This window comes from Lissotriton helveticus, chromosome 10 (genome assembly GCF_964261635.1).
Source record: "Lissotriton helveticus chromosome 10, aLisHel1.1, whole genome shotgun sequence".
Classification (NCBI taxonomy): domain Eukaryota; kingdom Metazoa; phylum Chordata; class Amphibia; order Caudata; family Salamandridae; genus Lissotriton; species Lissotriton helveticus.
In genome coordinates, this window is record NC_136071.1 from 350860635 (window position 1) to 350876294 (window position 15660).

A 15660-nucleotide genomic window follows, 5' to 3' on the forward strand; every position below is an offset into this window, starting at 1 on the left:
GGGCAATTTAAGGCTGTGATAGCTTTGTTCCAAGTCTCGATCTCAGGGTTGGCTTTGGAGGGGGAGATCAGGAGGAATTCTGTTTTCTTTGCATTGAGTTTCAATTGGTTAGCGGCAAGGCATTGGACAGTTAGTTTCAGGGTCTCGTTCAAGGTAATGATCTCCTCAAGTGATGAAATATTGTTGTATATTTGGGTGTCGTCCGCGTACATATGATAGGAGATGTTGGCGGTAGAGAGAACTTCAGTGAGTGGTTCTAAATAAAGGTTAAAGAGGGTGGGTGATAAGGTTGAGCCTTGGGGGACACCTACTGTGGCTGGGGTGGGAGCTGAAAGTATGCCATTTATGAGGAATCTTTGAGATCGGTTATGAAGGAAGGACCTAAACCAATCTAGGACAACACCATCGAGCCCCATCCTGAGATTAAGACGTTCAAGTAGCTTATCATGGTTGACCGTATCGAAGGCGGAGGATAGATCTAGGAGGATTAGAAGGCAGGTTTTGCCTTGGTCAAGGGCTTGGAGAGCATCATCCACGATGTGCAGCATAGTGGTTTCCGTGCTGTGCCCCGGTCTGAAGCCAGATTGAAGGTTGTCCAATAGGTGGAAGTTATTGATGTGCTGACTTAGTTGCTGTTGGACACTTTAGCTAACAGAGGGATATTGGAGATAGGTCTGAAGTTGTCAGGGGAAGCGGGGTCCAGAGAAGGCTTTTTTAGGATAGGAAGGACTTGACCACCATTCAAGGGGTCAGGGATAGAGCCCTGTTGAAGTGAGGCGTTGATTATTGAGGTCCAGCAGGGAATAATGGCATGGGTGACCGGGGAGAGGCAGTTAGATGGTAGGAGGTCATTGAAGTGGTTATTGGGGTTCAAGGTAGAGAGGATTTTGGAGATGGATTCTTCGTCGTAGTATTCGAAGTCAGTCCAGTGAGCTTGGTTTTTAGGTGGGGCCAGTGTGGGTAGCGCAGAGAAGGGGGGGAGGTCAGGGAGGGGATGAGAGTAAACAGCGGTATTGTGTTCAGTTTCAAGAGCCTTGGTTTTATCAGTAAAGAAAGAGGAGAATTCCTCCGAGGATATTAGTGATTTAGGGGATTCTTTCTGAGATTTAGCCAGTTTATTAGATTGGTGCTTGATCAGCTCAAAGAGCTTGCGGGGTCTGTTTCTGGCATTCCCCAATTCCGATCTGAAGTATTCTTTTTTTGAGTTCAAGATGTGTTTGTTGTAAGAGTTTCTTGCCTGTCGGAGAAGTTTAAGGTGCTCAGCAGAGGGGCACTGTCTCCAGATTCTTTCAGTTTTTCTTAGGGTTCTCCTTTCCATGTTGAGGTAATCAGAAAACCAGGGGTTTCTGTCTTTGATTTGTGACCTTTTTAGTTTTAGAGGAGCCAGATCGTCCAGGATGTTCGAAATAGATTCTGAGTAATGATCATTGAGGTCACTGACCGCAGTAATATGAGAGGGGGGGCAAGATCGGAATTGCAGCGTGCTTCCAATTTGATACGGTCAAGCTTTTTAGTGTCTCTAATCCAGCGCTTGGGGATCACAGATTGTGGTGTCTTTGACTTGCAGGTCCCTGGAAGGACGAAGGAGATGATATGGTGGTCAGACCAGTCGCATTGGGTCTATGAAGATAAGTTTGACCGCGGTTTCTTTAGAGATGATCCATTCCAGGGTGGCCCCTTTTGAGTGAGTAGGCAGCGAGCAAGCTTGGGACAGAGCTTGATCAGAGAGGAGGTCTTTGAAAGCGTTGACGTGAGGGTCTTTAGGGTCATTCCAGGTAGAAGTCACCAAGGAGGATTTCTTTCGTGTTGGAGGGAATCTTGGTTGTGATGATATCCAAGAGGAGGTCAGTGAAAGAGTCATTTGAGCCAGGGGGGGGGGGGCAGGGGGGGGGGTAGAAGATGTGCAAGTTGCAGAGGTGTAGTGAGTTGCTGGAAATGGAGAGGGCGAGGTATTCGCAGGATTCAGTGGAGTCATCTAGGAGTTCCGTTACCGAGAGGGAGGATCGGTAGATGCAGGCGATGCCTCCACCTTTTTTGATGGAGAGCCTGTCTAGCCTAGCAATGTTGTAGTTAGGGGGGGACTAGTAGGTCGAGGCAAGGGGACGAGCATTCATTGAGCCAGGATTCGGTTAGAATAGTTAGGTCTAAATTTTTATTGAGGATGAGGTCAGCGATATCCGAGGCATGTTTAACTGCCGGACGGCAGTTAATTAAGAGGCCCGATATAGGGGATTCCGTGGGAGTGTCAGGGAGGATAGAAGCACCGGCGCAAGGTTGCTTTTAACCACAGATCTGGTGTGAAGCGTAGCTGGTCTGTTGGGGTTGATGGAGACTGTGCAGATGTGCTGTTTAGGACTCGAATCTTGCGGGCAGGGGGAGTCTTGGGCAGCGTTATAGTCTTGGAGGATAGCTAGCATTTCTTCCCCCGTAAGGTCCGAGTAAGAGGAGGTGGCCGAGGTAGAGTTATAAGTGAATGCAAGAGCTCTGAATTCTACCTCAGATAGGAGGCAGGGATGTTTGCAGAAGAAGGTGCATGGGAGGGTCGGCGAACTTAGGGTGGGAGGATTGAGGCGACATCAGGTTGTCGAGGGCGATCTTAGGGGGGAGGATTGGGGTATTTTGAGTTTGGCGAGGTTAGGTTGATCTATAAGGGAGTCAGGTGAGGGGTAGGTTAGAGCGGAGGTCGGTGTTTTTGGGGGAGAGCCGGATTCGCGGTTGGTGGGGGCGTTAGATGGGGGGGATCAGTGGAGTAGGGGAGGATCTCTGGCCAGGGTTAGTGGACGTGGTAGGGGGGAGGATGAACAGTGATGGAAGCCGTGGTGGTGGGGTAGGCGGGATGATAGGCAAGGTAGACTGGTAGGACGTAGGGCCTAAGGTGCGGGAGTTGGATACCTTATCCGAGTCGTGTACATGATTTCTAAGAAGTGAGAAAAGATCGGCACATTTATTGAGGTTATTGAGTGAGGCTTGGATCAGAATGATGCCATTTTTGTAAAGGGTAATGGTAATCTCAGCTCGGAGCGTGGAGGAGGGGGCAATTGAGATTTTGGTGCCATATGGAATGTTTCTCGATGAGCGAACGTTAAGGAGGTGAATAAAGGGTTTGCGCCAGGCTGCAATTCTTTTGGAGTAGAAGATGAGGTCGTTTATGCAAGTACCACTGTCCGAGTTGTATCGCAAGTCGGTTACCAACATCTCTGGGTGGCTTTTTAAGGTGGCATGCTTGAAAGATTTAGCAGCGGTTTTGGAGAGGTGGGGGGGGGGTAGACCAAGGAAATGGGGTTTTCCCCGTTCCAAGTCAAGGTGGGACGTGTCATGTTGATATGGGGAGGGGCAGAAGAATAAGTTAAAGGATAGAGAGATGGCAGTGGCGGTCGCTAATTTTGAGACAGGCAAGGGGTTTAGGGCCGAAGTTTACAAGCCTTGCCAGTAATCCTAGAGCCAGAAATGAATTGAGAAGGTCGAAATGCACTTTTAAATTAGTAACATAACCTTACTAGGGGAGAGGATTAATCAGAAGGGGCGGAGGGGGGAAGCTTGAGAGAAGGAAGAATATGTAGATGCAAGTAATCCTGGGATCAGAGAGAATCTCGAGGGCAGAGATGCCCTTATAAATTAGTGCAATTGAAACACAGCCTCATTGTGGGTGAAGATTCATCGGAGGAGGGGAGAGGCAAGGGGATAGGAAGAACAGGTAGTAGCAGGTATTCTTAGGACAGAGAGAAGTCAGGAGGCAGAAATACACTTACATTAGTTAAAAGCACTTTTAAATTAGTGCACTGGTAGCGCAGCCTCGCTGGGGGTGAAGATACATCAGCGGGGGCAGAGAGGGGAGAGGCTAGAGAAATAGATAGAGGCAGAGCGCCGCCATTTTAGGTTGGGAACCCAGCTCCAGGGTTAGCAGTTTGGCCGGGGGGGGGGAACAAGGTTTAAGGATAGGTAGATAGGGGGCGCTGCCATTTTAGATTGGAAAAAATAAATTGATAAAGATGTATCTTGAGCTCAAGGCATAATGTGGGTCTCGGGAGCCTCCTGATTGGTGATGTGAGCCCCAGTAGGTGAGCGGTATGCTTAAGTCAAGTCTAGGGGCTGAAGTTCGGGGTGAGAGCCCGCCCTCATCAGCGCTGGGAAATGAGCACAAAATCGAGAGACTGCCCTCTTCTTCCCAGGATGGGAGGACGCCACTCACTGTGTGTACAGTCGTCGGGGTCAAATCTGTGGTAGAAGTCTGTGTTCCGGGCGTAGTGGTGACGCTGCAGCCAAAACCGTAGGAGCTGGCGAGACTGGCGTTACTAAAATGGCGCTGGAGAGAGGGCAGTGTCGCCGGAGTCTGTCCTCCGGATCAGTCGCAGCGGACTTCCTGCATGAGCCGGGGGACCTTACGGTGCAGGGAGGATCCGTCCTCTCATCAATCGGTCAGTAGCCCCAGCAGAACTCTCAGGACAATGAGGCGGCCAGGACGAGAGGGGCCCGCAGACCAGCTCACTCGACCAGGGGTCGGCCCCACGGGAGCCCTCAAGATGGCTCCGGTCGGGCTCTGCATCAGCAGAGCTGCGGTCCGGCCCGATGAGCGGCTGCCACGGGACACCGCGCCCGCACAAACCCAGGCACCAGGAGGCTCGGCCGATGCCGAGGGGTGGGGGCAGAGCAGCCCGCTTGATACGATCAGGCAACAAACCAAGGCCGCCACGGAACTCCGCGTCCCCAGAGAAACAGGCTCCAGGAGGCTCGGAGGACGGAGGTCGGAGACCCGAGCGTACCCGCTCCACAGACCCCCAGACGTCCCAAGGCCAACACTTCAGTGCTCCAGCGCGGCGATCATTTGCACAAACAAACAGGCTCCAGGAGGCTCGGAGCTCACAGACCGGAATGTTCCCGTCCCGCCGACCCTGAGATCGGTATCTCAAATGATCCGGTCTGGCGATTGTTCCCACAAATGGGGACCGTTTCGCTACCGCAGCCAGGGCAAGACGCCAGATCCGGGGCGGTCTGCTTCCAGCAAGCTCGGGCCCCGTGTCCACCCCAGCCAGCAGCCTAGGGTCCGAGGCAGTCTTAGGAAACAGTTGTCGCGTCGAGAGCTTTCAGGAAGGAAATCTGCTTGGAAACGCTATTTTGGTTGTCCGGGATGTCAATGTAGCCGCCGTTATCCCTTTTCTAAAGGAGCGGGTAGCAGGGTGGATGGGGGGGGCATAACCAGGGATTTTCACCAGGAAGGTGATCCCAAGCCCCGGAGCTTCTTCCGATTGCTCCTCCTAGTAAGTAGAGGTGGAACCCGGGACGGCTAGGAGATAGCGCAAAAACGCATTCTCACAAAGTTGTATATTGTGAACCTCTGCTATTCCCCAGATCCCCGCCCCGTATATCGCTGTGGATACACATTCAGATTTATATATGTCCACAAGCTCTGGAACTGGTCGTCCACCCACCTTGTTGGAAAAGTTGCAAACAGCACCTATGGCTTTGGAAAAAGCCAATTTTCTTGCATGCGACGCAGATGACCATGTGCCTGATTTCTCAAAGTTGATACCCAGATACGAGAATTTATCAATCGTATTTATTTTTGTTTTTAAAATGAAAGTTTTGCATGAGATGGTTTTTTACTTGTAGTACAACACATAGTAAATGTTTTGCTTATATTTATTTTTAGGCCTCTATCATTCATATAATTTGAAAATTTAGTGATAGCTCTTTGGAGACCTATCTGAGTCCGTGCCATAATTACTGCGTCATCCGCATATAATAAAATGGGGACTGGGGCGTTCCCAATCTGCGGATAGTCCTGCTTATCCTGAACCAGGTGGGAACCTACACTATTTATGTAAATGCCATCCAATAAGTGAGGCCCCACAGAAAACTCTGGCCACTGACACAATGTAGTGAGGGATTTAGGCTCAAGGAAAAGTATGAATGTCCTTCAATGCTTTAAGCAGACGTTCTAAGACTGTCTTCCATCGAGTGAAACAGACCCAACAAGTAAGACTGCCTTCTATTAGGGTGAACGGTCTTAAGAGCAAGTGGGGCTGTCTCCCAATAAGACTGCCAGGTACATTGGGTCAGGCTGTATCATGGATGGGAGGGGTAAAGAGGGAAACTGAATGGATTAGGAATTAGGCAGACAGTGAGGGAGGATGCCTTCCAGCTGGTACTGTCAAGAGAGAGATTGGTTCCAAACTAGTCAAGTAGGCTTACTAAATGAAACTGCCTTACAATGAGTTAGGCAGACCCAATTTTTTATACTCGATTAGCTGAGTCCCACAGCCGTTTTAAAGTGATTTAGGTTGAGTTAACAAGTGAGATCTATTAAATACTGCATGGGTCGCGGGCTTAACAGTTGTGACTGACGTTCCATGACTGACCTATATTGGTCACTAAATTGTGATGCAACAGGATTATTTTGTTGACCAAGGCATGTGAAGTACAGACCGGCACTGGGCACCTATGACATGACATTAGGGACAATGTAGAAACGGTTGAAAAGAAGGCCAGCATTTCAGCTCTTTGGGTTATATTTAAAGTAGCGCTAGGATTTTCCCTCACAAGCTATAATTCCAATCATCTGACGACGGGAATTTTTTTTCTTATTCTGCTTTAAATTATGTGGTTTTAGTTTATACCAGCCGCGTTAGCTCTCCTGCAGCCATCATGTATTCTCTCACCTGAATTGTCCCGCAGAGCGCTCGCCTCGCCGTGAGGATCAAAGTTGTAATTTGGCACCAGTTTGAGTCTCATTCTGGAGTAGGTTTCAGCACTCGACAACTTCCACTTCACATTAGTAGGGCTGCTGGCATGGAGGAAGGTAGGAAAGAGCAGGGAAATTATGGATTTTTAATGACATGTGTCAAGCATCGATCATTGTTCACAACAGCATTCATTATCAATATTAGAACATTGGAATGTTGCGACAACATTGAAGACAATGGAGTGCTCCGGGATTCTAATGGCCGATAGAAGCCAAGCCCAGTACTGGAGCCTGCCTGTAATGGCCGGTATAGGAAGCTATGGCAGGCTATAAAGCTATAATAGATATACCTGCATTTAAGCATGCACACTGAGTAACGGCAGAAAAGTTCCCCAAAGTCTACCAAGTCTTTCTATTCTCCAACGTATAGAAACCCTTAAATTCCATATTTAGAAGTCATTTGACGTTACAATTCACCAATCAGTCATACTTCCCCTCTCGTGACAATTATGACCGCTCACCGCTCAGCCCAGGCTCCACGTGCAGATGTCAGAAGCCGACGAAGAGACTTCCACTGTCGCAGGACCGCACTGTGGTGGCAGCCAATCTGCTTCAAAAGGTTGGCGTACCGCAAGCTTTCATACTTCGCCCGCTTCATTACTGGCTCCAGGACCAGATCCTAGGAGAGGATAGGAGACCAATGAGAAGGAAGGCAGAGTTAGAGATAAAGACAAATGAGACTCACACACACTTGCCAATGTGCAGAAGACAGGGAAGCAAGACCCAGCACCAAGGGCAACTGCGGCATCCAGAGTCTACTGCATCGTTTGTGTGTCTGTGTGTTCCACATTTGTACCCAGTGTCTAGCATGTCTGTATAATGTTCTGCCTATACCCTTTGTGCTTCTGTGGTGCTCTGATGACTTGTGTCAGACAAGTCTGTGGTCATCATGCAAACACTATATCCCCATAAGTTGATGGCACCAAGCAGAAATTACTAGTCCAGCGTGTAGCTTTAGTGCGTTTTTCAAAGAGAATGATAACATTTTCTTATGGGGCAGTCTCACTGTTCTTTCAAAGGCCTGCCTCCATTAAAAATGCGACCAGCAAACCGCGTCAAATTGAAACATGTTGTGGAACAGTAAAATGGGCAGGAGCAAAACTATGGAACTTAATCTTCAATTTCATTAAAGAGACAGTCAGATTTACACTCTGTACAAGTGAAAATGTTCGGAAAATTGCAACAAGGCCAAAGTTACTATTTAGTCCTCTTTTAGAAGATAAGAAAAAGTTTTACAATAACTTAATGTCCCTAGGACGATCTTTTAATTTCAGGAACTGCTTAGATATTCACCAATGTAGCCACTATTAAGGTTAGATAAATGGTATACATCACACTGTGTGGGCAATAGTGGTCCATAATGCTTTGAACCTTTATCTAAAGTCACACAGCTAGCAACTCTACTTGGCATATTGCACAAAGAGTAGCTTCCACCAGCCCATACAATGACCAGGAAAAGATTTAGGAGATGAGATGTGGAAATAGTCAAAGTGTAAGCCAGTTCCTGCTATTCCCAAAACCATTTCCATGCATTCACCTGAAACCGGGCCCGGCTCTCCGCTTTCTCAGCCTCACGGCGCTGGGAGCTGCTCATCAGGGTATCGTAACAGGAGTTCCAAAAGTTGGACATGTGGTCATGGCTCTTGGCAAACGTATCCATCTCAAACTGTGACATGGCAGGCTGAACCTAATAAAAGGATGATGAGGGGTAAATAGCCAAGCAGAATTATTCACCAAAATAATAGCAGTAGCGGTCTAAAAGGACTGCAGCTTTGACTTTTTTTTCATTTCCATCATGTTTGGATTTATCCCCCAATCACAAATACCTTGTTATTGACCATAACATTTGCTCCAACAACTTTGAGAAAACAGTACGTTTTGCTTTATGTTCACAGGTAAATTAATTTCTTCCCCTTTTCTAGATGTGAACAGAATTAGCCTTTAGAAAGAGTGGCAAATAATAACACCTCTATCTATCTATCTCATCTAGACATAAGTGGCCAGTTTCTTAAATACTTTCCGCCTTTTTTTTTAGCAGATAGCTGAATGAAGCCTGATGATTCACAATAAAGACCAAACACAAGCATTTCACACTTTGGTAGTTACAAATACCACAGGCCAGTGGTTAATATTATCCTACTTCTCAGAACTATCAACAAAGCTATGAAACATACAATTGGCTTTTCTGAGTGGCTGCTGCCTCCCCAATCAATTTGCTCAAGTAAATGAGCTCATTAAGACCCTTGTTGCGAGAGAAGGGCTACATTCAGATTCTTGCTAAAACACTTTTTGAACACGGATCAGCATATGTGGTGGGTGGTAATTATTGTCAGAAATAGGGTGAGAGGAGAGTATCCCTACCAACTCAATAACACCACTCTGGTTAGGTCAATACATAGGTTTCAGGGACTCTCTGCTAAACTCCTGGTTGTTATAGCATAAGCAGTAGGCAATCCCCAGATAAGTGTGCATGCTAAGTTCAGGCAGTACCAACAATTTTAAAATAAAGTTCACAATGAAACTCTCATACCTACTTAGAAAAATAGAGAACATTTTAATGAGCATCAAAATCATCAAAATGGGTTAAGAGGAGCAGGGGATCCTTGGTGCCTGACTTTTTCTAGGTGCCCAGGTAAAAAGCACCTAGAAAAGTGGACAATAATCTAGGCACAGTTTCAGATGGACCGCTTTGGAGCAGAGGTCAGATACACCAAGCAGGTCGTGCAGGTCAAAGGGTTGAGTTTCAGACTTAGTCTCCAACTGCTGGGAAAGCTTCTTCTGGCCAGTCCCTCAGCTCTAGGTTCTCATGGTGGAGTTCTGAACACCACTCCTGGGCACTACTCCTGGAGGGTGTAGTCCTTAGTCAAGTCTCTCTTCTAGTCAGAAGTCCTTCTGCTTTTCAAATCCCTGAAGTAGATAAACAGGAGGTCCATCACATGACCCATGGAGAGCAGTTCCAGTCTGTGGGTGCTGGCAGCATTCCGGAGTCCTTGTGTGAGTCCCCTTCCTACAGCAGGAGCCAGAAATCAGGCTTCTTCTTCAGATGGAAACTTCCCAGGTCCAGCAATGTTCTGAGGGATTGGTGAAAGAGGTGCCACGTTTATCCTGTGCACTAACAAATGAATGGAGGAATGCTACCACCCAATCCTAAAAAATTCTCACAGTCCCCCATCTCCTTTTCAGCACTTTCTATTTGCCTTACTGTAAAATTACCTAGGAGCGCCCTGTTTCAAGATGGCAGGTTCAAGGTGCCACAATACAGGCATGTCTTCAGCTTCTTGGGCCCTCTTCTACCTGGGAGGGTCAAATTGGCTTTCCAGCCTATTGTGACTGGAGCCTAGCTGGCTATGAGTTTCCTGTGTATGAACAGAGGTAGGCCTTCCTGGCATCTCCAAATCAAAAGAGGCAGTGCTCAAGCTGTAAACTGGTCCTGTCCACTCCAGATAACCATCTATACTAAGCAGTAAGCAGTTAACACTTATTGGCCTTTCCTGGACCAGAGACAAGCCATTGTCCACTGAGTTTTGGTCGTTAAACTTTTCAATGAAGGATGTTTATTGCAGCTCTTTTCAACCAAGAGTGTTTATTCCAGCTTGTTTGAAAAACAACCTCCATTCCCAAAGCTGTCCCAGTTCCGTCCTTGTCAGCTGTCCGTTCAGCCCCGGAAGGCTCCAATCATGCTACAACGCTGGCCTCATTATTTATTAAACTTGCCTGAGATCAACCCACTGACTTTCGGACCTTAGGGACAGTGTGAGGGGTACATGCAGCTGTGGCTGGCTGTGGCTGGCTATGCCAGTGCTTGTTTACGCTCGGCTTCCAAGCCGTTTTATGGATGTGAGGGTCCTTTTATAGGTTATCAAGCCCAAATCACATCACTGGATTCTCCCAGCATCCTCGTTCTCGGATTAGTCAAATATTTTTGTTACCTTCTATGGGCATTTCTTAATAATGGCGTGTAAGCTTCTTGAACTCATGCTTCTGAACTCCAGTTTCAATATGGTATTGACAATAAAGCAAGCATACCTTTAATTGATTTTTTTTTTTAGCACTGTTTTTGTTGTTTCGTGACAGGTGGTTCATAAAGCATGCATGCACACTGCAATTGAATACATTGTTCACTGGTAGGCATTTATCCAGTGGTCATTTGGTAAATATGCATGCAAATTTGTAACAAACACTATTTTTGCTTTGCCTGCCAAATATATGGGTTGCCACTTCTATATTTTTTGTTCTTTCCTTCCTTCTTAGGTGGGTTGCACTTTTGGGTGATAGTGTGGTCCTCTTGACCTGCTTTTCTTGGTAATGAAACATGTCGGTAATTCTTACACTATGGTCAGGCTATATAATTTGTTCATGCGCCTAGGGTTTATACGATTAAAATACACAGTAGACTTTTGGACACATTTTTAACTGATGGTCAAAAGATCTGGAGAGGCCAGAAGTCTTTTGTTCGGAGGACCCAACACAACTAGCTGCACGGATAAGCTTACAGACGCTATTAGAAATTCTCATCATAGATCTACATAAGGTAGACACTACTCGATTTTCCTATCACAGAACTTCAAATTCAACAGACTATATCCCTGCATGCATCAGAGAAGTCCTATGATGAGAAGCAAAGCCAGTTGGTAAATTTCCCAACCAGCTATTCATGGCTGCTTACATGAGGCATCTCCTATTTTCATTTTTTACACCTTTTTCTGTAGGTTGATATACACATCCCAGATATAATTCCCGATTTACACAGGCTCCAACCCTCACTTAGGAATATTTTGGAGGGGCCTTAGAACTTGTGTTCAACATAGGAGTGTAGGCACTAGAGACTTAGGAGCTCATAAAGCTCCATTGACGTCACTTCCGTGGACGACGTCAGGAGGGAGCCAAGCCAAGCCGCCTCCCGGCGTGCAGAGGTATTGCTGGGGGAAAAAAAATTCTGGATCCAGTCTGACGCCTGGGGAGATATTCTAAGTTAAGGAATCTGCGGCTATATGTCTCTATCAGATCAGTAGTTCATCTGCAAAGAGACTTATTTTGTGGGAACACCCACCAAAAGAAATGCCCACAATAGACATCGTCTGTTGGATATTGATGGCCAGGGGCTCACCAGCCACAGAAAACAGCAGGGGTGAAAGTGGGCACCCATGCCGGGTGCTTCTAGCAAGGTGGTTCATGCTTATTTGATGTCCATTAACTCGAACAGTGGCAGTCAGGCAGACATAAGATGTCATGATCCTATTAATCTTGCCTAGGCCTAAACCAATTTTATGGAGGCCTGCACGAAGAAAAGACCAGCTGACCCTGTTAAATACCTTCTCTACGTCTAGCGAGAGAAGGCAATGGAAATCCGTCTGCCGGATAGCGATGGCCAGGGGCTCAACTGCCAGGGAAAACAGTAGGGGTGAAAGTGGACACTCATGTTGGGTGTCTCTAGCTGGGTGAATGAGGCTTTTTTGTTGTTCATTAACTAGAATAGTAGCTGTCGGGCAAACATAAGCTATCACAATCCTATTAATCATTTGCAGTCCTAAACTAATTTTAATAGTCCAGCCGACAATGTCAAATACCTTCTCTAAGCCTAGCGAGAGAAGACGAGGGGATACTGTGACAAACACGCCATTAAGAGAATATTATTTGCGACTCTATATGGCCATGGAGATAATGTTCCAGCCTGTCCCCAAAAATCTACATAATGATCTTGGCGTCCGTATTCAGGCGAGTTATGGGACAGAAGGAGAAGTATAGGATGGGGACTTTGCCCGGTTTGGAGATGAAGGCAATCTCCACAGCCGCCATAGTGGGGGTAAGTCCCGTGTTGACCGTGAGCGAGTTTATTAGTGTCAACATGTGATCTTGAAGGGCGGGGAGGAATATTCTGTAGAAAGTTACAGGCAGCCCATCGGGCCAGGCGTCTTCCCGATCAGGAGCTCTTGTAGAGCTCAGTGTAACTCTGGTAGGGTGATAGGGGTGTCTAAAAAGTCTGCTTGCTGTGAGTCACGAAGGTCCAGTCACAAGCACGGAAGTAGGAATCTATAAGGTCCGGAGGGGAGTCACCTTGGTGTAGAAAGTTTGGTAGTAGCTGTGGAATGCATGTTGCTTAGACCTTTCGGTAGTCGCCCAAGTTGTCTCCCCTGGTTGAATCTTGGCTATCTGGGCCCTGGCATGCTGCTGGCACAGCTTTCAGGCAAGGAGAGTACCAACTTTTTCCCCCAACTTCGTAGTACTTCTGCTTCAGAGCCAGAAGGGTTCACTCAGCACTGTTAGTCCTATGTGCTCTCAACTGGCCCGCAGTATCACAAGTTGTTGATTGATGCGCCTGGTGGAGGTAGATTGATAGAGGCGCTTGAAGGCTTTAATCTTAGCCGCCAGGCCTGACTCCATCAGAAAAGACTCTCTCGCAATAGCATCTGTTGAAATCCACCCCCTCCCAATGGTAGCCTTGAAATCATCTCAACGTGTTTGGGGAGGTCATTTAGGTCGAAATAGTCCGCAATGCACTTTTGGATCTCGGTCTTATCTACCGGGTTTCTAAGTAGTTGTGGAGGAAATCTCCAATGTGTCGGTCCATAACAAAGGCCCACGTTAGGGCTCACCCCAGGTCTACGTGGACATGGGCTGAGATGGATATGTCCAATATGGCTACTACTTCCAGATAGTAGGGCAGGGAATGAGTGAGGAAGAGATAATCGATATAGTAGTATGAACATGCATAGTCTTGTGTGTCTTGTGTGTCAGGATGTCTGTATCACCACGCATCCACCAACCCCATGTCAGTAAGGTCATGTTTAGGCTGAGTAGACATCACCCCCATGCCCTGGAAGGATGCAGCACTACGATCAAGCTTGGTGCCCCAAAGCTCGGGGTCCCACACCAGGTTAAAGTCACCACCCACTATGATGTTACATACCTTGTTCATAAGCTGTTCCCGCAGAAGATCCTGGAGATAGAAATCTTGTGCCTGATTGGATAGGGTAGAGTTTAAGGAGGGTTACTGGGTGTGTGCCCTGTAATATAGTCAGCTTCACGTAACAACTGTCCTTGTCTCTGGTAGATTTCAGGACTGTGGAGCAAACCTGCCTAGCACATGATGGCCACACCGAATGTTTTGGTAGAGGCATGCACCCAAAAGCGATGCAGGTATTTCAGATAGGATATGCGGTGGCAATCATCCCGAAGGAGATGCGTCTACTGAAGAAAGATGACATTGGGGTCTTGCAAAAGAAGGTAACACCAGACCTATTTGCACTTGTTAGGCGAATGTAGGCCCTAGACATTAAGCAATATTAATTTAGTATGTTGTGTGGAGGCCATAGCGCAGGCAAGTAAATGTGGCTGCTGTGCTATCAGGCGTGCACAAGAAAATGTCCAAAAGGGCACACCCAGAATAACTTATGTGATGGGTGCCTCCGCCCCAAGCAGAGGTCAGGCGGTGAGCTGGGTGTTTCACTAATGTGTTGCTGGCACAGTGAAGGAGCTGGGAATTCTCAGTGTCAATGTCATACCAACCGGCATGTGTTAGCATGTAGCGCAAGTCAGGGGAGTGTGAGTAAGTCTCCACCGGTGAGACACCTAATCAATAAAGATTGAAAGACCAAGAAAAGAAATAAACAAAGGCAGGTCAAAAGGGCCTAACTGCTCCATTCTGGTCCTGGGGGTGCCGACACACAGATGTGCAGACCCCACTTGAAGAGTCCCCCTCCTGAGGGACAAATTGAGAAGGGCAGGCAGTTGGAATGTTCATCAGACTAGCAGGAGAGGGCATGCCAACTGGGGAAGCAAAGTGGTGGGCATAAAGGGCTGATCAGCAGAGTTCTACGGACCTCTGTGACCAGCGTTAGCCAGGGCCTGGGCCCAAAGGTAGATGAGGGCATATCATGAGGATGTCAAGGTCCTCTCCTGTTGAGGGAGCAGAGGTTGGTTATTATTGCTGTCAGCCAATCATAAAGGCAATTGGGAACAATTTCTTGTCCATGTTCGGCAGGTGGGCAATGATGTCTTGTTTAGCCTCCAGGAGCGCAGTCAGTTTGGCAGGCCTATCGTGATGCCCAACATGTACCAACCACCACTGGGCGCCGTCCCTCCCCGGTAGCCGCACAGGTGGGGGAAGAACCTCTGCTGGATGAGTCGTCTGGAATGTCTAGTAAATTTCAGTTTCAGCCGAGGAGCATTAGGAGCACTGTTTTTTTCCCAAGGGAACAGAAGAGTGAAGGGGTGGGCCCATTGGTATTGGATGTTCAAGTCCCAGAGTTTATTAGTGGCCAGTTTGAAGTCTCAACTTTTGCGTAGGGTAACAGGGGCAAGAGCCTGAAAGAGTTGAATGGTGTGACCGTGAAATACCAAATTGGATTTCCCCCTGAAGGCCCGTAAGATAGCCTCTTTTTTGGTGGAGAAGTGGACCCTCATGAGGACAGCGTTTGGGCATCCCAGAGCTGAAGACACACATTCGGCCCTATATAGAGCTGGTGAGGGGACTCTAGGTCACCCCGGATTGTCTGCAGGAATTCAGCATGAAGGCCATGATGTCTTTGCCATCCGCACTCCTGGGAACACCTCAAATGAGAATATTGTTTCGGCAGCTCTTATTTTCTAAGTCTTCCTGTTTGGCCTGCGGTTCCACCTGTTATTCCTCAAGTGCGGCCACTCTACACTAAAGCATTTCCGAGTCTGCTGTGTGTTCCAAGTCATCCACGTCGTCTCCTATTTCTATGTCTCACAGCCTATCCTGGAGGCAGGGAGCTGATTTTGGAGCGGATAGCCTTCAGGAATTGGTCCATGTACTCCTGTGTAATAGGTACCGACATGGATCCTGCTGCCGCTGTTGGTGGGGTGCTTTCTTTCAGGTTCATCTGTTGAGGCTTTGTGCCAAAGTGACGTGACAGAAGTCTCCTTGGCAGACTTAGGGCATAACTGTTTTGGTGCAA

The 15660-nt window shown here is 47.5% G+C and overlaps 1 protein-coding gene across 1 annotated transcript in view; it reads right to left on the minus strand.

The window, feature by feature from the left end:
* Window positions 1-15660, minus strand: part of NBEAL2 (neurobeachin like 2) — a 682983-nt gene that overhangs the window by 130405 nt on the left and 536918 nt on the right. The window contains exons 32-34 of the mRNA XM_078662556.1: window positions 8277-8426; window positions 7201-7358; window positions 6657-6781 (exon numbers count right to left, since the gene is read on the minus strand). Coding sequence (XP_078518682.1) covers window positions 6657-6781; window positions 7201-7358; window positions 8277-8426 — 433 coding nt within the window. The remainder of the gene's footprint in view (window positions 1-6656; window positions 6782-7200; window positions 7359-8276; window positions 8427-15660) is intronic.